The sequence below is a fragment of the Trichechus manatus genome, unplaced genomic scaffold, assembly GCF_000243295.1.
Source record: "Trichechus manatus latirostris isolate Lorelei unplaced genomic scaffold, TriManLat1.0 scaffold00035, whole genome shotgun sequence".
Taxonomy (NCBI): domain Eukaryota; kingdom Metazoa; phylum Chordata; class Mammalia; order Sirenia; family Trichechidae; genus Trichechus; species Trichechus manatus.
The window spans coordinates 20,039,690-20,065,420 of record NW_004443971.1 but is presented as its reverse complement, the minus strand read 5'-3'; the positions used below and the strand labels follow the sequence as shown (position 1 = coordinate 20,065,420).

General features: G+C 36.8%; 1 protein-coding gene across 1 annotated transcript in view; it reads right to left on the bottom strand.

Moving 5' to 3' along the window:
- ASPM (assembly factor for spindle microtubules) overlaps positions 1-25,411 on the bottom strand; it is a 55,219-nt gene extending 29,808 nt beyond the window's left edge. The window contains exons 1-16 of the mRNA XM_023730368.1: positions 24,635-25,411; positions 20,940-21,083; positions 19,274-20,771; positions 14,035-14,139; positions 13,469-13,615; positions 11,952-12,197; positions 11,606-11,673; positions 9,507-9,648; positions 8,783-8,913; positions 7,925-8,100; positions 4,698-4,843; positions 4,521-4,606; positions 3,784-4,005; positions 2,386-2,593; positions 2,148-2,290; positions 1,916-2,044 (exon numbers count right to left, since the gene is read on the bottom strand). Coding sequence (XP_023586136.1) covers positions 1,916-2,044; positions 2,148-2,290; positions 2,386-2,593; positions 3,784-4,005; positions 4,521-4,606; positions 4,698-4,843; positions 7,925-8,100; positions 8,783-8,913; positions 9,507-9,648; positions 11,606-11,673; positions 11,952-12,197; positions 13,469-13,615; positions 14,035-14,139; positions 19,274-20,771; positions 20,940-21,083; positions 24,635-24,931 — 3,888 coding nt within the window. The 5' untranslated portion in view covers positions 24,932-25,411. The remainder of the gene's footprint in view (positions 1-1,915; positions 2,045-2,147; positions 2,291-2,385; positions 2,594-3,783; positions 4,006-4,520; positions 4,607-4,697; positions 4,844-7,924; positions 8,101-8,782; positions 8,914-9,506; positions 9,649-11,605; positions 11,674-11,951; positions 12,198-13,468; positions 13,616-14,034; positions 14,140-19,273; positions 20,772-20,939; positions 21,084-24,634) is intronic.
- Positions 25,412-25,731: the final 320 nt, after the last annotated feature.

Sequence of the window (25,731 nt, the reverse complement as noted above, 5' to 3'; positions counted from 1 at the left end):
ATATAAAACAAAAAAGTGATCTCAAGATATATTTATACACTTGCTAGCTTATACCATGAAACCTGTGAGAGCCGGAACTCGACAGAACTGCCTTGTTTTTTCTGGGTCTCACAAGTTTTCCGCCTTTGACAGGGTGCAGTCTTGCCACTTTCCTATCACTCTCTATTAGTGGAAAATATTTGAGTTTTCCTTCTCTGACAGGTTTCTGCCTTACACAGGTTCTGGCTTTTGCTGTTTTTACTGTCATATTTCTTCTAAGATATATAAGGAAACTGCTATTTAACGTTCCAAACAGAAAATAAAAAGATGTAATTGGATGTTCGTATAAGTGTATATCCCATAGGAAGTAGAGAAGCAGTGGTCATATTGGATCAATGAAGTTTAACTATGGATACAGAAACCTCTTTTAATGTGGCCCTTCAAAACACAGGGAAATTTCTATTATCTGGGCTAAAGAAATAAATCAAGAAAAGGGATCTTATTAACCAAAGCTAACAGACTTGTGCACTTAATACCTGACTAACACATAAGGCTATCCTGAGCAGAAAATAAAGCATATTTCACTACCAAAAAACAAAACAAAACAAAAACTCCACTTCTGACTGATATTTTGAATTCTAAATCTCTCATGTACTGTCACATGAAAAGAGTGGATGAAATAACTTGGGGACTGGCCAGGAGAGAGTCTTCCCTGAAATCAGTTCTTCTAGAAGCTTCCAGCAGTATAGCATTATCCTCCAGTGGATTCGTGGGCAAGGGGGCAAATCCTGAGAAGGTGAGTGACAAGATAGGGCACAGAGAATGTATGGGAGCAGAGAAGACCATTTGTGAACATGTGTAAGACACTGCCTATTTCTCAAATATTACTACAACGACTTTAAGTGGGGCAGGTGCAAATTATTTCAATTAATGTTATTTCCAAGCCTGATATGGAATGTGAAAACATATATTTAAGAGTTGTCAAAATTTAGCTGTTTTACACAGCTACTAAGAACTTTATCATAAATGTGTTATAATTAAAAACTGAAATACCAGGGGAACATTATTTCTGAAATATCTGTGATAAATTGTATCAAGCATGGCTGTTTTATTTTTCCAAACAAATGAATATTAAAAAAAAATACTGCCATTGAGTCAATTTTGACTCATGGCGACCCTACAGATCTATAATCAACCATAATTAGTGGAGTGGGTAGGGAGATAAAAGAATTAAAGGTTCGTTCAACTTGATCAAGCCGACCACCTCTCAGTTTATTAAAAAACACAACATTTTTCTCAGACTTCAAGAGAAAAAAGTTATTTTACATTAATGCAAATTTCCATACTATTGGGGTCACAAAAATAAGTAACATCCCTATTCCCATGTCTAGGTCTTCAACATTTTGAGAAATAAAACAATGGAAAGCAAAATATCTCTTTCATAAAGGATAAATTTGAAGACAGAGGTATGACAGACAAAATGAGGTTGCATACTGAATCCCAAAATCAGATACTTGGCACCCAGTCCTAAGTAGCACTAGTTAAAGGCAGCCTCACTGAGCACATCATGAAAAAATAATGGAGAACTCCTACTCTCTGAAGGCAGATTAGGTTTCAAAAGGAAGAAGGGAAGAGCTCAGTCAAGTATCCTCAGTTTATTCTTCACAAATTTACAAAGCAGATATGTTATTCCACTTTCCCGGAGCAGAGAAAGTGAAAGGGCGGATGGAGGCTGGAAGATGTACGGATTAAAGGAAACATCAGGAGTTAAGGGAAAATATCAACATCTAACTCAACCCAAACAACACACACAATTACTGAGTTTTACCTCAATAATTTCATAAATCAGTAAAATGTAAAAAGCATAAAGAATCAACCAACTGGCATTTTATGAAGTACAATTAACAGTATGGCGTTTACATTTTTGTAAGAGTACCTGATAGCGTTTTAGATCTGTTTTTAGTTTATATCTTCTCCAAGTTGTTTGTATCAGCCGAGCAGCTCTTGTTTCTTTACGAAGATCCAAAAGTCTTGCACAAAGAAATGACAAATAGGTAATAACCACCTAAGAGAAAACACGAAAGATGGAAACAGAGGAGCAAGAGTGGACAGACAACTAACCATCGTTTTCTGGGACACTATTGGTTAAAAAAACTCCTCTTACTTACCTTTTCATCCGGAATCGTATTTGACATATCTGAATGATGAATCATGGCAGGTATTCCACCAAGGTCTCTGACTGCAGAGCTAATCAATTGAAAATTTTTCTTTTCATTTTCTAGGAGCTCTTTGTACAGTTCTGATGTATTTTCTACCGTACAAGTGAAAAAAGAAAATTTAGACTGCTCTAGCCAAAAATCACAGACAGGAAATTTTTGAAAAGTTCATCAACAAAAAGGGACTAACCATGATCAAATGCTTTAGGAGACATATCCAGAAAACTAGCATCAGATTCAGATGATGAATTTAACACCACTGACCCAGTCTGTGTGCATTCCACAGTCTGAGTAGTACGCTGACATATAGCCTCAAAAGGCACATAGCAAGGATGGTAGTGGTGGATCAAGTAACATAACACACGGCCATCTGAGAAAGCCACTGTAAAATTCTCCACCTAATTGGAAATACCAGAGAAATAATAACTGCATTTAGAGAGTAATATAGATGCCAATGGTTTTATAGTCCAGTAATTTTTTTTATAGGTAAGAAAATCACATTATTTTCTAACAGTACCTAGTACACTGCCATATTCACAACCAAACTCACAATTATAAAATACTAACCATTCCAAAAGTAGAATTTGAGTATAGTATCTTCTTTGGCGCTCTAGTATTTAGTTAAAACATATATTATCCATATATTTGATAATTTTTCTGCTAATAATACTTGTTCCAAGTATAACAATTTACCATATTTAGTTAAATGTACTCTCTATGACTATTCCTGTTTTATATTCCTTTCCAGTTATTTATTTCATCCACGTGTGTCAAGGAAATTGTTTTTTGTGTATTTACATTTAAAGCTACAACTCCTACAGAAATATAGTATCAACCTAACAAATGATTATAGAAAGATCACCTTACATTTTTTCCTCCTGCCTCTTTCTAGTGGAGCCTTGTTGGCATAGTGGTTAAGAGCTACAGCTGCTAACCAAAAGGTTGGCAATTCGAATCAACAAGCTGCTTCTTAAAAACCCTATGGGCAGTTCTACTGCGTCCTACAGGGTTGCTATGAGTCAGAATTGACTCGATGGCAATGGGTTTGGGTTGTGGTCTACCGAGTGGTAAGGCTGTTTCTCTGTTGTCCTTTCCTGCATGGTGGGTTTACCTGCATTTATCTTCATAGTAAATGTGTGATCCTTTGGTGTCCCTGCAGTATGCAAGTGTCGCCTATTAGGGTATTTTTTCTTTCTTACATCAAAAACACCAAACCAAACCTGCTGCCGTTGAGTCAATTCCGACTCATAGCAACCCTATAGGACAGAGTAGAACTGCCCTATAGTTTCCAAGGAGCGCCTGGTAGATTCGAACTGCCAACCTTTTGGTTAGCAGCCGTAGCTCTTAAACACTATACCACCAGGGTTTCTGTGGTGATACATAAAATCGCATTGCATCATACGATTGAGAACACCTTAAGTCAGATAAAATACACTGTATGAGCAACAATATGCTAACTCATTTGAGGAAAAGTTTGCTTACACATATAAACTATTTAAGAAATACAAGAAAAGGTTTTGTACATCAAGTTTAATTGACGTTAGCAAAAATTTATTTAAAGATACTGGGCTAAAACAAAGAAACTTACTTTCTTATTATAGAAGGCACAAACAGCATTTACCCAATCCATTAACAGCTTTATGCTTTCACTGTATTGTTCAAAGGAACCACTATTCCTTTTGTCTTTTTTCTTATTAATGACAGTATCAGAATGGCATGATAGTGTTGACATTGCTTTCTTTATACTCAGCGTGTGTTTTAAAAAGTCAATTTCTTCGTTTAGTTGATCTAAATTAAGGGAAATATCCACCTGAAATGCACAAAAAAAGGATAAACACTATGATATTTTTAACCCACAGAAATTAACCATTTAGATAAACTGTAGAAGTTAATATAACCTCATCAGAAATTTTAAAGAGCTAAGAAAACAAAGTGCTCAAAACGTATACAAAATTTAGCATCAAAAATTCACACATTTTGAAGGCAAAAACAGTCTACATCTTCATGATGGAATGCGTAGTGGTTAAGAACATGGACTTGGGGCCACACAAGCCTGGCCCCATGCAGCTCCTCCACCTCTTATCAACAATGTAACTAACCTTCAGCTTGTTTCCTCACCTGTAAAGTAGAGATAACAACCTACCTTGTAAGGGTGATATGAACATTCAATTAGAATATATATAAAGAAAGCACTTATCACAATTCCTGGGACAGAATAAACTCCAGTAAGTGATAACTATTATTGTTTATCTTTATTTAATTCAAATTGTTTTTATAAATATTCAAAATTGATAAAAAGTCCAAAATGTACCAAATGTTTGATACCTGAAAAGCAAACGCTATTTTCCAAAGCAATGCAAGAGTTTTCTCTCTGTGCCTATCCACGATATTCTTAGATAGGATTATGTTTCCTACAAATGAAAAGACAGTCCATTAACATAATACACATACATATGAATAATCAACTAGGAGAAAAATGTTTTATCTCTACTTAGTTTTTACCATGCTCATCAATTAGTTGAACTCCTCGTGATTTAAGAATTTCAAAAACAATGTCAACATTGTGAATCTTTTGAAGACGGCTTATTGCAGGAATCCTGAGTTTCTTTGAGAGATTCCAGTTCTGTGTGAGAAGTTCCATGGTTCGCCTAGCAGTAAAGGAATTTTGAGATGAAACTGCTATATAAAAACATATATGAAAAATAAATTTCATTTAAATATAGTTATTAGCCAAATAAACCCTAAGAGGGTTTTTAGGTCAAAAAGACTCTGAAAAACTATCTCAATACCCTGTTGTTCCATAGTTAGCAAATAAGAGTTATTTCTCATTTTAAGTCTGGGGTTGGGAGGAGGTCTTTGAACCTACGATAATAAAGAAAAAATGGGAGATTTATACACAAACATACACGTAAACAAAAAAGCAAGGATTTACAGATAAAGAAAAAGGAAGGAAGGAAGAAAGGGGAAAGGAAAATGTTATTTATTGAGGGAGCACTACATGGTATTTATTGAGGGTGTATTATATGCTACACATCAAGCAAGTACTTTCTATTATTTTAGTTCTCCCAGCAAATCTCACAAATTGGGTATTGTTATCCCATTTTTTACTAATGATGAAACCAAGCCCCACAAAAGTTAAGTAAATTGCCCATGATCACTTACCTAGTAATGACAGAACTAAGACTTAAAACCCAGTTTTAACAATTTCCAAAGCCATTCTCTAGTATTTTACCAGATTACTGTAAAAATATTTGAGTATCTAATAAAAGAGACACACACCACAGTTCAAATTGAAACTCCTAATATCTAAGCCTCTAGCACTTTCTCCTAGGAGCCCTGGTGGTGCAGTGGTTAAAGCACTTGGCCGCCAACCAAAAGGTCAGCAGTTCGAACCCACCAGCCACTCAGCAGGAGAAAGATGTGGCAGTCTGCTTCCGTAAAGATTTACAGCCTTGGAAACCCGACAGGGCAGTTCTACTCTGTCCTGTAAGGTTACTATGAGCCAGAATCGACTCGATGGCAGTGGGTTTGACTTTTTTAGTGCATTCTCCACCAGACAATAATCGCTATTCCCACAGAAAAAATAAGCCCCAAGCGGTTGTTTAATATAGTTAAAGTTTGCAAACTTTTTATAGAACCATAGTTTCTAAAGGTTACAAAGCTACTTAAAATCAATCTAGGCCAATCACCCAATTAATATATGAAGCATTTCTGCAACAATGACCTGGACCCATCACCCATGACATTAGCTAATTAACCATTCCCAAGTATTATAAAATGACTTCGAAGACCAATCAAACAGTCATTTTGCTGACATCGCACAGAATAGAAATATGGTATGCAAGACCGAGTCTCTTAACTAGTGGACGTTCCTAATCAACTACATAGCATCAACATCCAACCTTGCTAAAGACTAAGTAACTCCTGTAAAGGCATTAAAATGTGTTTCTTTGTGGAAAAACAGCACTCAACATAAAACCAATCACTGTCCTTCCTGGAAAGTGGAAACGGTCTGAAAACATCAATTCTTTTTGGCAAGAAAATAGATTTGGTGGCTTGGATTTATGAAATGAACAAACTAACCAAATATAAAAAATAAAATGTAAAACATTTTCAGCAAATATTCTAATTTGTATGAAAATTTTTGAAGTTAAAGATAGCTACAATAAAAGTTGCAAAGACTATTAACTTCTTGTGAGAATATATGATTAGGAACGAAAAGAATGAACTTTCAAGGAAATTTAATTTAGAAGGAAGCAAAGGACATGTATTTTGTTTTTGAAAAACTGGGGACTCATAAGGTCTAGGGATCTCTTCCTTATTGTCAAAGATTTCCTCCAGTCTAGCCAAGTAGCCCTCTGACCTCTGCTTGAACATTCCAACACTTGGAGCTGGTGTCTTCCTAAGTGTAGATCTGAATACTAGCAAGTTATTAAACCAAACCAACACTCATCTTCCTGAAAATTTCATCTGTTGTTCATGCATGGTTCTTCTGCTTGGTAATAAACAATTTAATCATCTTTTAGCATAGTACAAAAAAAAAAAAAACCCCGTTGCCATTCAGTCGATTCCGACTCATAGTGACCCTACAGGACGGAGTAGAGCTGTCCCATAGGGTTTCCAAGGAACAGCTGGTGGATTCAAACTGCAGACCTTTTCTTTTGCAGCCAAACGCTTAACCACTGAAGACGTTTATTATCCCAGTTTTCTCTGCTATTCTGCAGGCTAAGCATTCATAGTTGCTTCACTGGTCCCCAAGAGACATGGATTTAAGGTTCTCAGTTTACACCCTAAAGATACCTCTACTTCAAACAAAGAAGTTAGTAAGTGTATTCCAAGTGACTTCATTCCTGTTAAATTTTTAGCCAATTTGAAATTTAGCATGCTTACAATATCTTGGCTATAACATATGTAATTTAAAATCTAACAAGAATGTACCCAATTAGGAAAAGAGCTCAGGATATATTTTATGAAGGCTATTATCTCTTTGTATGCCATATTTCAAAGCTTAACTTGCTGTTTTGAGGCTTAACATTTCTGAAATACAGAGAAGCCATATCTTTGCTTTAAAGAAATCTTTTTCCTTGACTCCGAAATGCTACCTTGATGAAGATGTAACAGGTATTCGTAACACTGATGTTACCAATCTGGATACTGTAAAGGGGCCAACCCAGCACCAGGCCAAAGGTCATTCCTTCCAATGGAGGGTTTGGTTACTCAATGCGTTCATTCCAAAGCCAATTTTGAAGATTCCACTTTGTTACCAAGGAAATACGTGATTTGAAGTTAGATATCCTGAGCTGATGTTCCAATTCCACTGTATATGACTTGGACAAGACATTCTATCTTTTCCTCTTAATTTTCCTCGTGTGTAAAACAAGGTTACTACTACTAAAATCAGTCTGAAATGATATGGCACTTGTGAAGCCACTGTAGACATAGTGTATTTCAATGTTTGATATTCTAATTAGTTCTGTGCTTTCTCCAACTCTTGTTCTGGACTTCAGTGGTTCCTACCCCTGGACCCTAGTCACATGTCAGCAAGGACAGAAGACAAGGTTCTGGGCCCAAAATTGATATATTGGCATTAGCTACCTCAAATTTTTAACCCTATATTTATTCCCGTATGAGAAAGAGCAAACAAAAAACCTATTAAAGTACAGAAAAAGGTGTTTTCCTGAAAATTTTAGTCTACTCATTAAACAAATAATTCTATTTCTTATACTTACACGAGACGCACTCCACATTGCAAGTCTACAGCAAGATTTGTAACAGCAAAATCAAATTCATCAAATGGAGTCTGAACATGGCTAACAGGTAGTCCCAAAAAGCTAAGGTGACGAGAAAGGTCACCTTCACCGCTTAGGAAGTCTCGGGAAAAAGCCAGAAGAATTTCTTTACTAGCCTGTGGAAAACAAATGCAAGCATTATAGTCCAATATTATAATTTTATTTATAATAAAACAAATCCTTCAAATCATTCTGTACATATAGAAATAAAATAAAATTAATAGTACTATAAAAGATTACAGGTTTCATATCACATGGCAATAATGCAAATTTCATATATTTTCAATTAAATATTTTTCTAAATATTGCTCAAACTTAATAAAACATTTTAAAAATTAGTATTAGTTTGATAATATATGACATTAAAATTAGGAAAGAAATTTTCCAAGAATTAATTCCTCAGAGGCATAGGTGAGTTCATTCTCAAGTCAAAATCAAGAGTAAGGGCAATACATGCTGGTAAAAGGTCAACTCACAAAAGTCAGGCACAGTTCGAGCCACTGGTAAGAGTCACTAGGTAAAAAAAAATACCAAACTCATTGCAATTGAGTCAATTTCGACTTGTAGTGACCCTATAGGGCAGAGTAGAACTGCCCCATAGGTTTCCAAGGAGGGGCTAGTGGATTCAAACTGCTGACCTTTTGGTTAGCACCCTGAGCTCTTAACCACTGTGCCACCAGGGCTCCAATTCTACTCCAGAGTACTAATCGTCAGGGATTTTATTTTTTCTAAAGGCAAACTGTACAATAAAGGAGAGTAAATATCTTAAATGTGAAATATAAAACATGAGAACTATACCTTGAATTCAGCATCTTTACAGAAGAGACAAGGATCATGATCAATAAGTCTGGAGATTTTAGCGTAATCAAGGAAACAGACCAGCAATAATAACTTTTTCAGTGTAAACTTAGACAAAGCTTCTTCATGACCTTAAATAAAGTACACAAAAGCATAGCAACTTAATCTATGAAAGACAAGGTTCACCTTAAAATAACAATAATAACTGTGTGCTAATAACAAAAAATATAATTGCAAACATAAAACTATGTGCCTGTGCCTAGTGCTTTACACACATGAATCTACTTAATCCTTCTAATAACTCTATGGGGTAGGTACTATTAACATTTCCATTTCACAAAGAAAACAGAGGCACAGAGACATCAAGAGTCTTAGTTGGTCTCATTCAACAAATATTTAATGAGCACCTACTATATTCAAGCACCATCTAGATGCTGGATATACAGTAGTAAACTAAAACAAATAAGATACCCGCCCTCAAGGGGATTATAGCCTAGCAGGGGGTAGAACGTGGCAAGAGACAACACACTGGTGAAAATAGCTACAAATAGTGATGGAAGAAATGATGGCGGATAATGGGGATAAAGGAAGGGTGGGTGGTAGAACGAGAGAACTATTTACATAGTTTTTTTTGAGAAGGTAAACTTTAAATTGATATGGGAAGAACAAGAAGATGTCATTTATGAATAGTGTGGTGAGAAGGCAGCCAGGCAAAAGTACTTACCATCTCTGTAAAGATGAGGGACAGTGGGGTGTCTATACTCAGCTGCTATATCAGGATTCCAAAGCAAGCGATTCAGAATAAACATAGCCAATCCCGTGACATCACTGTTGTCTTCCAAAGATATGAGTTCCCCAAAAACCGTCTGAAAAGAAAGAGCAAAAGTCAGGACTATGTTATCTCTAAGAAGCAAAGAGATGTAACTGGGTAAACAGATGGTGATCTTCTAAGAAACTGGCAATGTTTTATTTTCTAAATTGTATGGGGGTGATGTGGATATTTGCTTAATAAACTCTTTAAACTGTGCATACACAATTTATGAATTCTTCATACAATATATTTCACAATGAAAAACTTCAAAACCTCAGGATTAAGGCATATTCCTAAAAATCATCTAACAAGCAATATTTACTTCTAAATTTTTAACCTTTAAGGTAAAGAACTATCAAATGTAGGCATAGTCTTCAAATTTCATCATAACTGTTCCACAAAGTATATCATTAAGGTACAACAGAAACCTAAATATTCAAAGTGTTCTAATAGTTGCCAAGTGAAAATCCAGCCGCAAATGATCTAAGATACTAATTTGGAAACTTCAGATCTGTTTACAAACAACAGTTTAAATACAAAATTAGTTTAATATCAATATGCTTATTTTGAATAATTTTTAAAACAATTAGCAAAAACTAAAAGCATATTAAACTATATGTTATAACCTTATAGTGAGAAAACAGAGATGAAAGCTTGGGAAAATAGAAATATCTGCCAAAACAGAGAAATTTTACCTCTTCTTTTTGGTCTTTGAAGCTTTCTTAAAATCCTCAAAGGTCATGCCCACTTACTGAATCCTAACGTAGAAACACTAGTGTGGAGGTGAGGGAGAACATTTTATTGTTCGTAATTATTCAGCCCTCCCTTCCCTACCAACTGCCATAGATTTGCTGTGCCTCTTTTGGAAGGATAATACATTCTTGCCTGATGCACACCTGGCCAGATAATGTACTTTGGCCACTGGAATTGGTCAGAGGTGATGCACACTGCATCTAAGCAGAAGTTTTAAAAGGCATTACAGCTCTCTACACAGCTCTCATGATTTTTATCTGGGCCACAAGAAAGGTTATCTCCCAAATTAGGGGAGGGAGTTCCCATTCAATAGAAGCTAATTACTAGATATGTGAAGCAGAGCCAGTTGGCATGTAATCTTCTGGCTAATGAAAGGGAAAAAGCGCCAGAATTAAATCAGGAAATACAAGCAATGCCACTATTAACCTGTGTAACAATAGTAAGTTTTTATTTGTTCTCTCTGCGCCTCAATTTCTTGATACCTAAACAGCAGATGATTGCAAAGACTATTTTCAACTCCAAAGATTCTTCTATTCTAAAACCTGGAATAAGTTAAAATAATTAATGGGATATCCCACATGAGGAAGGTAAGGAGCCTAGAAAAAAAATGATAAAAGAATAGCAGTGAAAAGAAATGGAAATACAGGGGGATTTTTTTTTTTTGAAAAAGCACCATTTAATTCAATTAGTTTTAATTGATATTCTAGGTATTATTGGGCCATGTGCCATGTAACTCAAACCCTGATGACGTTTTTATGATAGTACATCATCGAAATAGTTACAAGGTTGGGCTCTGGCATCAGACTGGTTCAAATACTGACCAGTTATTGGCATTTGGCAAGTCATTTAACATCTAAGCTTCTATGTTGTCAGTGAAGTAGAAATAATACATACCTCACTGGGCTTTGTCGAGGTTTAAATTAGAAAACGTATTTAAAACAGTCTAGTCCCTATCATTTGTAAGTGCTCAAAAACGAGCTTCCTATAATTGTTATTATAACCAGGTCCAAATTACGTTATCTTTAAGAGACTATACTGACAAGTTACTGTGTAACAATATAGTGTAATATATAACAGCATGGCTTATTTACCGAATGAGCAAGTATTAATGGATCTTATATTTTATACTGAAAGATGAAAATCAAGCTAATCAAATGACTCCATCACTTTTACGAGTAAAACCATATGCTATTAAGGAGTTTATTCTGTTAAAAGTACATAAAAATGTATGTTTGTTTTAAAAACTAAAATAGGTTTACCTCTAAGCCAATTCGTAGCCACAAAGGATTATATGACAAAAGCCAGTTTAGGACTTTCTGCCGTTCTCCTGAAACACATGTAAAAAGCAGGTAAGCTCCAATGACTAATCAAATAAGAATGATAAATAAAACTTCATGGAGGGAAATCAGTTGAAAAAGGATACTGCTTATATGAAATAAATTAATCTTGATAAAATATACATCCATTCTTAAAAGCACATATGAACAAATTTAAGTATGTGAGATTGTAGGCAGCAAAGCCAAAGCATATATGTGTTCATTCTGAGATATAAAACCTTAGCGTGTATTTAAAGAACTAATCTCAAGGTTTCTGCAATCTTCTTACCCACATCCTTCCAGAGATGTCTATCTTTTCGAACAATTAACCGTTTAGCTTCAATTTCAATTTCAAGCTTTTTAATGGCTTTAACCAATTTTTCAGAAGTAAATAAACGGCAGGCTGCGCGACGTAATCTATTCAATCTGCACCGAGCAGTGTAAGCTCTGAGAGACATTTCATCTTTTGTAGGCGCTCTAGGAACACTTATTTTATGTTGACTCTCCATTCCCAAAAGAAGAGTAGCAGCATTTACTGAGTAAAAACAAAAGGAAGAATGTTTCTGGTTAGATAATATATGTATCCTTAAATCCAGCAATAAAATGCAACTCAAGATGGCCAAAACCAGAATCTATTCCCTGCTGCCTCCAAGCTTGCTCCTGTCTTTTCACAAAATAAAGGTGTCACCATTCACTCAGTTCATAAATCAATCTATCATTGGATTCTGTTGGCTCCATATGCAAAACGTATGCCGAGTCTGACCACTTCTCACCACCTAACCCACATTAATGAAACAGCCTCCAAAGCAGGTTCTGTGCTCCCGCCCTTTTTATAATTAATAAAAATATAAGCCTCTAAAGAATGTGATTTTTAAAAATCAATTACATTTTGAGATGTAATTTGAATTTTTGTAAAACATATTTTCTCTTAAGAAGGGAACTAAAAATTGGGCTTTGTTTCCTTTTGGAAACAAAGAAATGTGATCTTAGAGGTCGTCTAATCCAAAGGCCCTTTTAATGTAGAAATTCCATACACGAGTTCTCTGGCAAATACAAACCAATCTTTGCTTGAGCACTGCAACAATGGAAATCTCACCATTTAAAAAGATATCCTATGTGATGGGTGGACAATTTGAATGTTTACGAGGATTTCTACTTATCTGGAGTTCAAACTGATCCCTATAACTTCTATGTGAGATCTACACAAAAGTAAATTTCCTTCTCTCTTAGGAGAAAACCCTTCAAATGTTTAAACAGCACCATCTTTCACCATTGTCCCACACCCATCTTCTCTTTTCTAGAATAAACACTGGAATGTTTTAAACACCCTCCATAGCAACTGGTTTTCAGATTCCTTACAATCCTATAGCTTGCCTCCATATCCCTTAAACTATTGTACTTGAAAGTGGAGACTATACCCCAAAAGTGGTCAGGCCACACAGGGATGTTAAGTTTATACATCAGGACATTACACTTTATCAATGTAGCTAAGACTGAATTGAATTTCTTAGCAGCCATGTTTCAGTGTTAATTCTGATTAAGTTTGTGGTAAAATAAAGCCCATTTACCTGAAAGAATGGAAATTGCATTGGCTGATGAGAGAACGAAAGCAAAAAGAAAAAGTAAATTTCAATACTTTAGTACAAAATTCACTAAAAATTCTTAACTACACAATCTTTAGCATTCATGCCAATGAATTAATGAAATATACCATTAACTGTAATAGAATATGTATAATTAAGAAGTGACAAATTCATGTTAAAATTCTGTTTAAACAAGGATATTATTTAAGATACCCATATTTACCTTCAGAAATACTTGTTTTTACAGTGAAGTCATCAGGAGTTAAAATAAAATTTAGCCACCAAGTGAAGCCCTGTTCCTGCTTTTCCTTCCAGCGTTCATCATAAAACATGTTTTTCGCAGCAAATGGCATTGGGTGTCTAGGAATATCTAAGAATACAATTAGGTTATTGCATAAGAAAATTTCCTTTAAATTATTATAAAATATATAGCCAAAGGCCGTTTTCACTAGCAAAACCATCTATCTTTAAAACACAACAATATATGCCTTTCTACCACTTTCTGGAAAGGGTTAAAAGAATGTGAGGTATAAAATGCAATAAAAGAAAAAGCAGCATTAGTAAGGCAGTACTTCTCAGTTATTCAAAAACCTAAGTCATCATGAGTTGACTTCATGAAAGACTGATAGACTATCCTAAGTATAATTAGCATACACACTTTAAAAAATTTTTAAGGCTTTTCTTTTTTTAAAAAAAAAAAAATAGTACCAATTCATTTCCATTCCAAATACAATTACTGCTTCATTTCATGTCAGTTTTTCAGAGAGTTTAAAATAAACACACACTTGCCTGTTTTTAATGGTTTTATGAAGGTCAAATTAGACTGTGCCACAGGAACAATAGATGTAGTCCTCTTGCTTGTTTTAGACCTAGGAGTTCTGTGTACTAATGAATCTAAAATATATTACAAAGCAGAATTAATAGCATTAAAACAATAAAATAAATTTCCCAAAGAAGTAACTGATTGTTTTAAAATTAAAGTTTGAGTCCTCCACATATTCATTTAGCAAACCTGAGCACCTACTATGCGCCAGGCACTATACTATGAACTCAGTGATCTATGAAACTGACATCTGGAAGCTATAGACTAGAAACTACAATTTATTTGGTGTCTGTAGAAGCTGTTGTCCACATTCAATCAATTTACTGTGTGCAGACTATGTGCTCAGTACTAATGATACAAAACTGAAAGATACGGCCCCAGTCTTTAGGATGTTCTCAGTCTAACGTGGAAGAAGATTAAAAAGAATTACAATGCACTGCAAAAGGGAGATGTATGTACAAGGAGCTATAAGAACACAGAGGACGGAGCACCAACTCCTCCTGAAAAGATAGGACAGGTTTTCTAGAGGGGAGTACACTTGAGGTGACGCTTAAAGAAACAAGAAAGTTATGCATGAAAAAATATGGCCTGCTGACAGAAATGCCGATATGGCTGGAGACTGAATATATGTGAGAAAAGCGATACAAGAAGAGGTAACAAAAAGTTGAATAATATTAAAAATAATATGGTAATTAATATTTGAATACTTTGTGCCAGGTACTGTTGAAGCTTTTTATATAGACTGCCTCACGTAATCATCACAAAAAACACCTATGAAAAGTATACTGTTATTATCCATATTTTATGTAATTAGAATATTGGAGTTTAGAGCAGTTAAACCACTCGCTCAAGGTCACACAAGCTATTAAGTTGCAGAGCTGGGATTCAGACCTGAGCAGTACCAGAGTCCGCACTATTAATCATTTTGAAGCATTTTATATGCCAGTGTAGAATTTTAATCCAGGAAGTAACATACTTGGTTATATGTTAGAAAATACTATGGACAATGGCATGAAAGGGGTTAAGACTAGAGACAGAAAATCACAAGGAAGCTACTACAGTGGCCCAAGTTAGATATGAGGAGGACTTAAATTATAACAGAGGCAGTGGAGGCAAAACAAAGAGAATTATTTTAGAAGTAGAATCAATCAACAAGCCTTAATAACCAACTGACTAGGTAAGTGATGGAGAATGCCATCTCTAGGACGATTCCCAGGTATCTAGCCCAGGTGACTGAGGTAGACGGTAAGTGGCACGTATAAAGGAAAATGCAATAAAAGTTACAGTGCAAATAACCCATCAGAACAGCAGTTCAGTTTCTCAAAAGCAGGTTTCACACCAGCTTAAGCTGCTACTAAGTATAAGCAAAGGGCTAACAGCTGCCCATCAGTATTTTTAAGAGCAAGGGTTGGCAAACTATGGGTCTCAGGTAAATTCCAGAGCATTGCCTATTTTTGTACGGTCCACAAGCTAAGAATACTTTTTACACTTGTAAATAGTTGAAAAAACCAAAAGCTAGAATATTTCATGACATATCAAAATGATATGAAATTCAAATTTCAGTGTTCATAAATAAAATTTTATTCAAAACTGTCACTCTCATTTGTTTACATATCATCTGTGGTTCCTTTCTGATACAATGACAGAAATGAGTGATTGTGACAGAGGTCGCATGCTCCACAAGCCATTGTTAAGAACTTTGGCTTTCAGTGAAATAGGAAATCATTGGAATATTTGGAACTAAAGAATGATAGGATCCTGCTAACATTATGAATGTATCTCCCTACCTGCTATATGGAGACCTGGTGGTGCAGTGAGATTTAAGAGCTCAGGCTGCTAACCAAAAGGTCAGCAGTTCGAATTCACAAGCTGCTCCTTGGAAACCCTATGGGGCAGTTCTACTCTGTCCTAAAGGGTCGCTATGAGTCGGAATCAACTCGACAGCAACAGGTTACCTGCTATATAGAAAACAGACCATAGACAAGGCAATCAAAGGGTGAACACATGATCTGTTAGCAGGCCCTAAATGACACAGACTGGCTCAGGATGGTGCCACTGGAAGTGGTGAGAAGTGATTAGAATTCAGAGTATGTTTTGAAGGAAGAGAAGATAGGATTTGTTGATGGACTGGGTTTAGAATCACTCAGAACATGTGTTTGATTTTATACAGAAAAGGTGGGAGAGAAATACAATTAAGGACAATTCGAAGGTGTTTGGCCTGAGTAATGATAAAGAGAGAGGTATCACTTACTGAGATGGGAGGTCATGTTATCTTTTACAAACTGATTCGGTGCACTCTGGTACTGCTCAGGTTTGAATCCCAGCTCTGCAATTTAATAGCTTGTGTGACCTTGAGCAAGTGGTTTAATTGCTCTAAACTCCAATATCCTAATTATATAAAATGTGGATAGTAACAGTATACTTTTCATAGTTTTTTTTTGTGATGATTACATGAGGCAGTCTATATAAAAAGCTTCAATAGTGCCTGGCACAAAGTATTCAAATATTAATTGTCACTATTATTCTTAATATTATTCAACTCTTTGTTACTTTTTTCAATCTCTTCTTGTATTGCTTTTCTCACATGTATTCACTTTGTGATAATTCACTGAGTTACATATTTATATGTACACCTTTCTGCAAATAGATTATCCTTTGATTAAAAGGTTTTTTTAAAAAAATAATCATTTTGAAAGTTGTTTATATTAGCTGTTTCAATTTCTTCTCTTATTTGCTGAACCCACTTCGATCAGTTTCTGACTACTCTAGTGGAATTTCTTTATTATCTCTACATAGAAGGCTCCCAAATTTATATCTTCAGGAAGGACCTCTAATCTGTAGACTCTTATGTCCAACTGCCTGTTCAGCATTTCCACTTGGCTGTCTAACGATCATCTTTATTTACTTTGTCCAAAACTAAACACCTAGGTACTTTGAAGTTTTGCTTAAAAGGAAGCAGAAGAATGGAGCAGAGGCTGAAGGTATATAGTTATCAACAGAAGTTTTTGTTTGTTTGTGTTTAACATAGAATAACAATAGCATAGTTGTATGTTAATCAGAAATGGCCCAATAAGGAATAAAAAATAGAAGATATGAGAAAGAAGACAATGACTAAAGCAACATCTTTGGGTAGAAGGGTATGGGACCTGGTATACAAGCAGACTGGCCTCATTTAGGGACATAGACATTTTATGATATCACAGCAGGAAAGAAAAGTACATGGGTGAATATACAGGTAGGGTGATAGAAGTTATGGCAGTGTGTGAAAGTTCTCTTCATACTTGTACCTCCTTGATGAGACAGGAAGCAGATCCTCAGGTTGCAAGGTCAGAGCATTGGCTCTGGGGTCAAACTCTGGGTTACACCCCCAGCTTCATCACTTAATACTTGTGTGACCTTGGGCAAGCTACTCAACTTCTCAACGCATCAGTTTTCTCATTTGCTAGTTTGTAAGATTGCTTTATTAAATGAGGTAATAGTAAAGCACTCAAAACTGGATCTGACAAAGTATTCAATAAGTGTTAGCTATTATTATCAACCATGAATGAGGAGAAAAGATGTTTGAAGCTTCAGGAGAAAAGGGATGAGATGGTTTGTAGCAGTGATAAAGTCAACAAACCAGGAAAGTACAGCCAAAAGAGTAAGGGCTTACTTGAGGTTGATGGTCATGGATTTAAAGACCAATCAGCAAGGTTCAGATATAGAGGAGGCAGAGTTGAATTGGGTTTCGAACTTTCTGGGCAAGTACAATAGAGGGAAAGAGAGTTGAATGGAGTGATTATGATGAATTACGGAATCCAAGCTGAGTAAAGAAGAGAGGACATGAGGGAGGTGAGGGCGGGGGAAGAGGTAGTGGTGCTAATGGACTGTATGTTAGGGAAGAGTAGAAAATATGTTGGAGTTAGTTTTCTAGAGGAAATGCTGAAATCAGCATGATCAGAAATTGAGATGCTTTTAGGAGAACATGGCCTGGTTGGAACTAAAAAGCCAGAGTACTCGTAGGACCTTCTACCAGAATTTTGAAATCATGAAGAGAAATGACAGTAGTACTTTTGAAAATATCATGAGCCAGATGCAAAAATATTGACAGTAATGTTTCACTGTAACAAGGAGTATGAGTGGGAGAGTCTGAAAACGGAGCTTCACGCTGTTTTATTGTTGCTTTCTTTTTGTTTGTTTGTTTTTAAGGAAACCATAGTCTGGAAGAGGAAATGAGAAGCAAGGAGGTCCACTATCACACCAAGAGAAACAGGGTCCTAACAATAGGCAAGAAAACACAACTTGAAAGGGCTGCAATGAAAGCATTGTTCTCAAGGGAGAACCAGGTAATGAAGTTCAGCAAGGTAACAAACAAAGGAGGGAATGTTTGCTTAGAAAGGAGATGTGATAATCAAAGACAGTGAGCCAAAGAGCACAGGAGAGTTTAGAGAGCTGCGGGAATGTACGAAGTGATTCAAATCAGGGGATGCTCAAAGAGAAAGGAGACAAATAGACATGTAGTATTTCCTAGAAGTCCTAGAATTCTTTTAAATGATGTTAAAATAACTACAGTATGAGGAGTATGGTTTGTTTTCCTGCCTGTACTTGATTGCTATATGTGGCAAATTAAATTAAAGGGGCATGGTGGGATTAGTCCTGTGTTTGAGGCAGACAGTTGGTGGTAAAGCTGTGAGCACTGGGAAGGAATAGTGAGGTTTTTCCCAAAGGAATGAGGAGCTCTGAGGCCCTTTCCTCATTCCTAATTAAGGGCTCTGAGGAGGCTAAGAGAGAATAATGTCATCAGGAGCACACATTACACAGTGGGCTCTTCTTCATTTCTTCAGGTGGTATTCTGGGGCTGGCACTTTACTGGGCCTTCCGCTCAGGGCCTGGACTAAGGGCAGGCAGCTGAGGTATTTCTCTTGGGTGTAAAACAAGGAAGCACCAAGAAACTCAGTAGGTAAGATAAATATTGCAATGAAATATTTTTTTTTAAAAAAATTAGTGTAGAAAATTCATGATGAATAAAAATATTAAAATTGTAAATAAGGGCAGGATCACAAAAAGTTCAGAATTCGCCTCAACACTACATTTGCCTTATCTTCACTAGCAGATCGGTACAAGTTAACACAAGTTTATCAACAGCAGATTTACAAAACCAAAAGAAACAGAAAATACACCCTTTAGAGGTGTACTTTCATTACAGGTTTTATAAAAAAGACTCACCTGCTTTCTTCTTCAGGCTTAATTTCTCTCTGTTACTAATATGTTTTGAGATGGGTGTGGTGACTTTTTTTGCTTTTTTAACAGTTGATTGTTTACATTCCACAGGAGAAAAATGGATTCTTTTGATTTCTTGTACTTCTGTAGGTTCCGTAACTGCACCCCTCACATTTGCATTTTCTGTGCTTCCAGCACTCTTTCTTTTACGAGCAACTAAAACTGTCTTCGAGGAAGATGGAGTTACTTCATTTTTATGATAGTTAAATTTACTAACAATTGGATCTATAATCGGAAGGTACGAATGAAAAGATTCTTTCTCTTTTTGATTATCTGCTATTACTTTTTCCAGTTCACCTACTGCAGTGTTGAGACATCTTTTTGCCTTTGATTTATTAGTTTCAATTTGTTTTTCTCTGGCACAGTTGGACTTCCTTTTAGTAACAGTGGTGGAAAGTATTGGACGTCTCTTAGATTGTTTATTGTAATTATAACTAGAAATATCCTGAAATGCAGAAAATTTAGGATGATTTTGTTTTGTAACACTGTAGTAATTTGACTTCATTTCTACAGTTTTGGGTTGTTCAAAAATAGCCTTGGGAGATTTTGAATTCTGACATCCATGAGTACATGGTAAAACTTTTTTTCTCCAATCTTGAGGAGGTTGTGGGGCCTGAGAATTCTTATTTGATAGTGGTGATAATTTGCATGCTTGCTGAGATGTACACATATATGCCATGTTATCTTTTACAAATTGATTCGGTGATAGAATGGGTTTAACTGACTCTGATTCTAGATCCTGACTTAGTCCGTAATTATCATTTACAAACGAATCTGGACTTAAAATAGTCTGATAAATTTCATGTACAATTTTGGGTTCCAAACGCATAGGCTTTGAATTATCTTTCATAAATTTATCAGATGAAAGACATGTGACTAATTCTACTTCATTATTAGCTGCATGGCTATTATGTACAAAGGAGTCTGGACTTAGAAAATTTCCTTTACTTTGTGTAATATTCAAAGTTGAAGAACAGTTTGGGGTAAGGATAAGCCTGTTATTCTCTTCAATTTGGCCATCAGTGTTATTTAGGGAGTTAAAGGATGTTTCAGTTAAGGTTTGCTCATTAAAATTAAAATCTTTCAAAATGGTGGAACCTTCCACTTTCAGCAATTCCACGTTTTCAGATGCATGAAGAGATGAGTAGGTCGTAGATCGACGTATAGAAGATGATAAGCAAGTCTCATCACAGCATTCTTTGAAAGAGGGGCTAATAGGTGATATAGGTATTCTATTTTGTTCAAGGATTAAAGAATTATTTTCTGTTGGAGAACAGACTTCAGTCATAGTCAAATTTTCACAGGCTTGTAGTGGGCTCCTAACAGTGTCAACTATTTTGGAAACATTAAATGTTTTATTAACATTTTGACTATGTGAAATCCTTTTGTTATGACTTGAAGAGTTTGAAACAGTCTTCTTATTAATGGTATCCCAAAGACTCCTCTGCAGAAAATAAGCAAAATATACCAAATAAGTGGATAGCTATTGAATATTATCTTTAAATAACCAATATAATGTATGTTACTTGTTTTAAGCTCATTAACAAAATAATTTTGACAGGGTATTAAACATTTTCTTAGAGGAAATCACAAAATGATTAAAAGTTATTACCTTTTTCTTTTTCCGCTCTTCTGCATTTCCCAGCAATATGGCTTGGTGTTTCAGAACATCATTTACAAGAAATGTCACAATCTCTCTTACTCGGCCTTCTTTGAATGGTGTCCAGTTAACAGAAATTACAATTTTTTCTTTAGGCTATGATCCAAAAAAAATACATTTTAAATGACTATGACAATAGTCGTATATAATAACTAAACCACATTCTATAAAACTTAGAATATAGTAGGGAACTAATATTTGTTAGTCACCAACAATTTATACCCTAATAGCACTTAACGAGTTAAATATATTTTTCTTACCCTATGCCATCATTTCATTATAAGGAAAAAAGCCACTATGAATAGTAAGGCTCACAACAAAATAAAATTATAATAAAATCTTAATTGTTCAGGGAAGCAATGAAACAGATAATCTCCAAAACATTTTATTGTAGTTGAGTGTTTTTAATTTAAACATATATTGCTACTTCTTTAGATATGTACACTACTTCTATTTCAGATATAATGAACCTGCACTATGAACTAAAAACTCCTTCCTCCTACAAACTCCTCTGAAGTCCACATCATCATCATTACTAATATTTATTAATCACTTATTACATTCCAGGCATATGTGCATACCTGCCCAGGTATAGGCAGTCCATACAGCATCTGGACTACATGTTCTAGCAACTGTTCCTCATGCTTTATGGGAAATGCTGTCAGCCAATAGCTACATTAAACCAAAAAAACAAACCCATTGCTGTCAAGTCGATTTCTACTCATAGCGACTCTATAGAACAGAGTAGAACTCCTGTGTGCCTGTTTTTTATTTTCACCCCCAGGGCATTTACCTCAATTCACAAAAGATACTTGAGATTCAGTCTTCACCACAGGAACTAGGCCTAACAAGTATTTTCCTGTGGAACACCCTGGCCCTGGTTAAACTCTCCATTCAATGTCTCCTTCCCCCAAAACTTTGCTAATAGCTGTGAAAATAAAAGCATAGATCCTACATTTGCTTAACAATCTTTGCTGTAGGCATGAGTTGGCATTCCAAGACAGCAAAGTGCTTTTTAAAAAAATTCAGCAGGAGCCTTTCCTTTCTACTCCCCCACCAGTAGAAGGAAGGAATTACCAGGATTAAATGAGTATCTTATAAACTCCTTTAATCCTCACATCCCTAGGATGCAGGTATTATGTTTATGCATATTTCACAGATGACGAGTCCAGAAAGCTTTAAGTATCTTGCCCAAAGTCAGACAGCTGGTAATTAGAAGTCCAGGGCTTCGAACCAGTTCATTCAGTTAGAACCCTTGCTGAGAATTTGCATTTCCACCCCAGATATAGAACCTATAGTTTAACAAGATCCCCAGGTGATTCTTATGTATAATAAATTTTGAGAACCACTGCTCTCTCTACTAGTGGTTCTCAGAACTGGTCCCTAACCAGTAGCATTAGCATCCCTTGGAACTTGTTAGAAATGCAAATTCTTAGCAGGGATTCGAACCAAAAAGAACTGGTTTGAAGCCTGATTAGAATCCAGGCGGTCTGACTCCACAGGCCTGGCAGGTAGATAGAATCACCTTTTCTTCCAAATGCAAAACCCTGACGTTACAAAACAAACTCTGTGTCTGCTGTTTTTCAAGGAAAAAAAGATGAGTTTTCATTTTATAGGCAAAACCATATAACATGATAAACAGCTGGTTTAAAAAAAACAAGAACAGTGAACTTTATAAAACAGTAAATTCCAATAAGATAAAATATTTTAGTTCCACATTATGACAAAAGAAATTAGTAAAAGTATTATGTAGTAGAAATATGTTTCCATAGAAAGGATAAGAAGCAATCATTCATAAAAGAAACTAGGGTTTAGTAAAGTCCTGAAGTGTAGGTGAAACACTGATAATACAGAATTCACTGGACCTCATATCAGAGCCTCTTCTCACTGCCTTGTGAAATGGCTAATGGTTTCTTTTCACACTTTCAGAGGTTCTACTCCATGAAAGGAGCCCTGGTGGGGCAGTGATTAAGAGCTACCGCTAGCCTATGGCTGCTAACCAAAAGTCGGCAGTTCAAATCCACCAGCAGATCCTTGGAAACCCTGTGGGGGCAGTTCTACTCTGTCCTGTTGGGTCCCAATGAGTCGGAATCAACTTGATTTCAACGTGTTTGGCTTTTTTGGTTTTTCTCAATGAAAAGCCAGAGCAGTCAAAATAAGAACATAAATTCTCTGTTTTTTGGTGACAGGAATGCAACATTACGCTGGCCAGTGCAATGCAGTAAAAGCTAAGGGGGAGGTTCCTGAGACAACATTTATAAAATGGAATTTGATTCACTATTAAAACTGCACTGACGGCAAAGGGGGATTAAAAAACTAACGTGTGCATACACACCACACGTGCATGCTGAAAACAACCCTAGAGAAGTTTTTTGCTGTAGACACTTAGCCAAATCAAAGTTCAGTATTTTACCAGAAAAAGCAGTTAGCTAGACTCTAAAGATACCTATGGAAACTAAAATGCATCTTAAGACGGCTGATAGAACCCACCAAAAAAAAACAAAAAAACAAGCCAGCTGCCTTCGAGTCGATACCGACTCATGGTGACCCTACAGAAAGCACTCAGAAAAGCTGCTCTCATCAACGTACTCCAGGTATTCTTTTAAGAAAAAAATAAGAGGGCTGACAATAAAATTACTATTTATTTAGGACTGCAAGAGCCTTTCACAATGCCTGAAGTCTATTTAAAATGTTCCTCTATTTGCTACAGAGTCCTGGTAGCCCAGTGGTTAAACCGTTGGCTATTAACCAAAAGGTCGGCAGGTCGAATCCAGCGGCTGCCTCTTGGAAATCCTATGGGGCAGTTCTACCCTGCCTTATAGGCTCACTATGAGTTGGACTCAATGACAATAATTTTTTTTGGGGGGTGGTTATTTAATAGAGAATGGGGACAGTGGTGGTTCAGTGGTAGAATTCTTGCCTTCCATGGCAGTTAGATTACTGTCAATGTACATTATGCGCAACCACTAACCATCTGTCAATGGAAGCTTCCTTATATGTTGCTGTGATGCTGAACAGGTTTCAGCGGAGCTTTCAGACTAACATGGACTAGGAAGAAAGGGCTGGCGACCTGCTTCTGAAAATTAGCCAATGAAAACTATGGATTACAACAGATCATGGGGATGGCGCTGGACCAGGCAGCGTTTTATTCAATTGTGCATGAGTGCTGCTGCCTTGGCAGCTAACTACAACAACAACATTTAATAGACAAAAACAAAAAACCATTGCTGTCCAGTCAGTCTGACTCATAGCGACCCTATAGGATAGAGTAGAACTGCTCTATGGGTTTCCAAGACTGCAATCTTTACTGAAGCCAACCGCCACATCTTTCTCCCAGGGAGCGGTTGGTGAGTTCTAACCGCAGATCTTTGGGTTAGCAGCTAAGCGCTTACCCACTGCGCCATCAAGTCTATATAAATGCTTTAAACATTCTATGAGCGCATATTAATGTGCTGTCACCATCCAAGTTACCCTCTACCCTGGCGTTCTATACAGGGGCCGAGGATTCTCCCACAGCAGTTAGTGAAAAGGAATTGACTTCACTCCTTACGGGTATTTTTCAAGCCACATCCCTTTGGATAAAGGCAGCAGGAAAGATGGCGGAGACTGTGGGCAGTGGCCCGGGGGGCGCCCCTCCCACGACCTACCTGCAACACGAAACAGCGCTGAGAGATGCTAAAGCCCCGATCTGCTGCAGGAAAGCGGCAGATCTTCACTTCAGCCACCTCCTCGTTGGGGTTGTCTAGGGCCAGAGACAGCGTCCGAGAGGATCCCAGGCGAACATCCCCGAAGCAGAGGAAAGGCGACTTGCAAAAGTGGCTCAGAGACAGGACCGGCGGGGAAGCCGCCTCCTCTTCGTCCCGGGGCCGCCGCAGTACTGCCGGCGTCCTCCGCTCGGTCGGGCTCAGCTCCCAGTAGCTTCGCCCCACACGCCGGGTCGCCATGACAGCTCCGAGAACCCCGCAGGACCTCTACCAAGACTGCTGACAGCTTCCCCTCAAGGCCGGCTGTGGAGGTCGTGAAAGGTGATTCAGCCACCGTTCTTTTCCAGTTACCAACACTCGAGAAAAAAGGAAACGAACTCCGTTACTTTGCAAACTCAAAAGAGGTGCCAAACAGCAACAGCTTTCTGTCTTTGTTTAAACTTCCCGCTTCCACCAATGAGCACCTCCGGGTACTGCCCACCTGATCACAGAGCCAATCACTGAGCAGCAGCAGCCACTGGCCAATGAGGCGGCAGCGCCTAATTTAAACAATTGTACCAGGCGCCAGTTGCTCTTCGCTGCTGAAGCGAAAACGGTGAGGTAGTTCTGCAGACTCCCTAAAACCGGCTGCTTAGTAAAATTCGCTTTTAGAATTTCTGTCAACAGGTTGTGTTGAAGCGAGGAGAGTAACAGCGTTTCCAAAATAAATGTAGTAATCATTGGAGCTGCCAGGCACAACCTTAGGTAAAACCCGTAAGTAGGCAACAGTTAAATCTCTCTTCTCATCCAACGTACCCCGCCCAGAATTATATGAATTTACTTGCGCGGTTTCCTGGGGCTGAATGGGAGCAATATGAGGAAAATTAAAACGACAGTGAGTGTGAACGTGCTTATTTCAGTGACCGACCAAAGCCAGGGCTCAGTAAATTTGCATTCGGATTCTTACCTCGGGATGCTGGAAACATGACACAAGGTAAATGAAACCTAAGATTCCCAGTCGTTCATAAGTTACCTTTTGACAGGCAATGCCTTTGACAAAT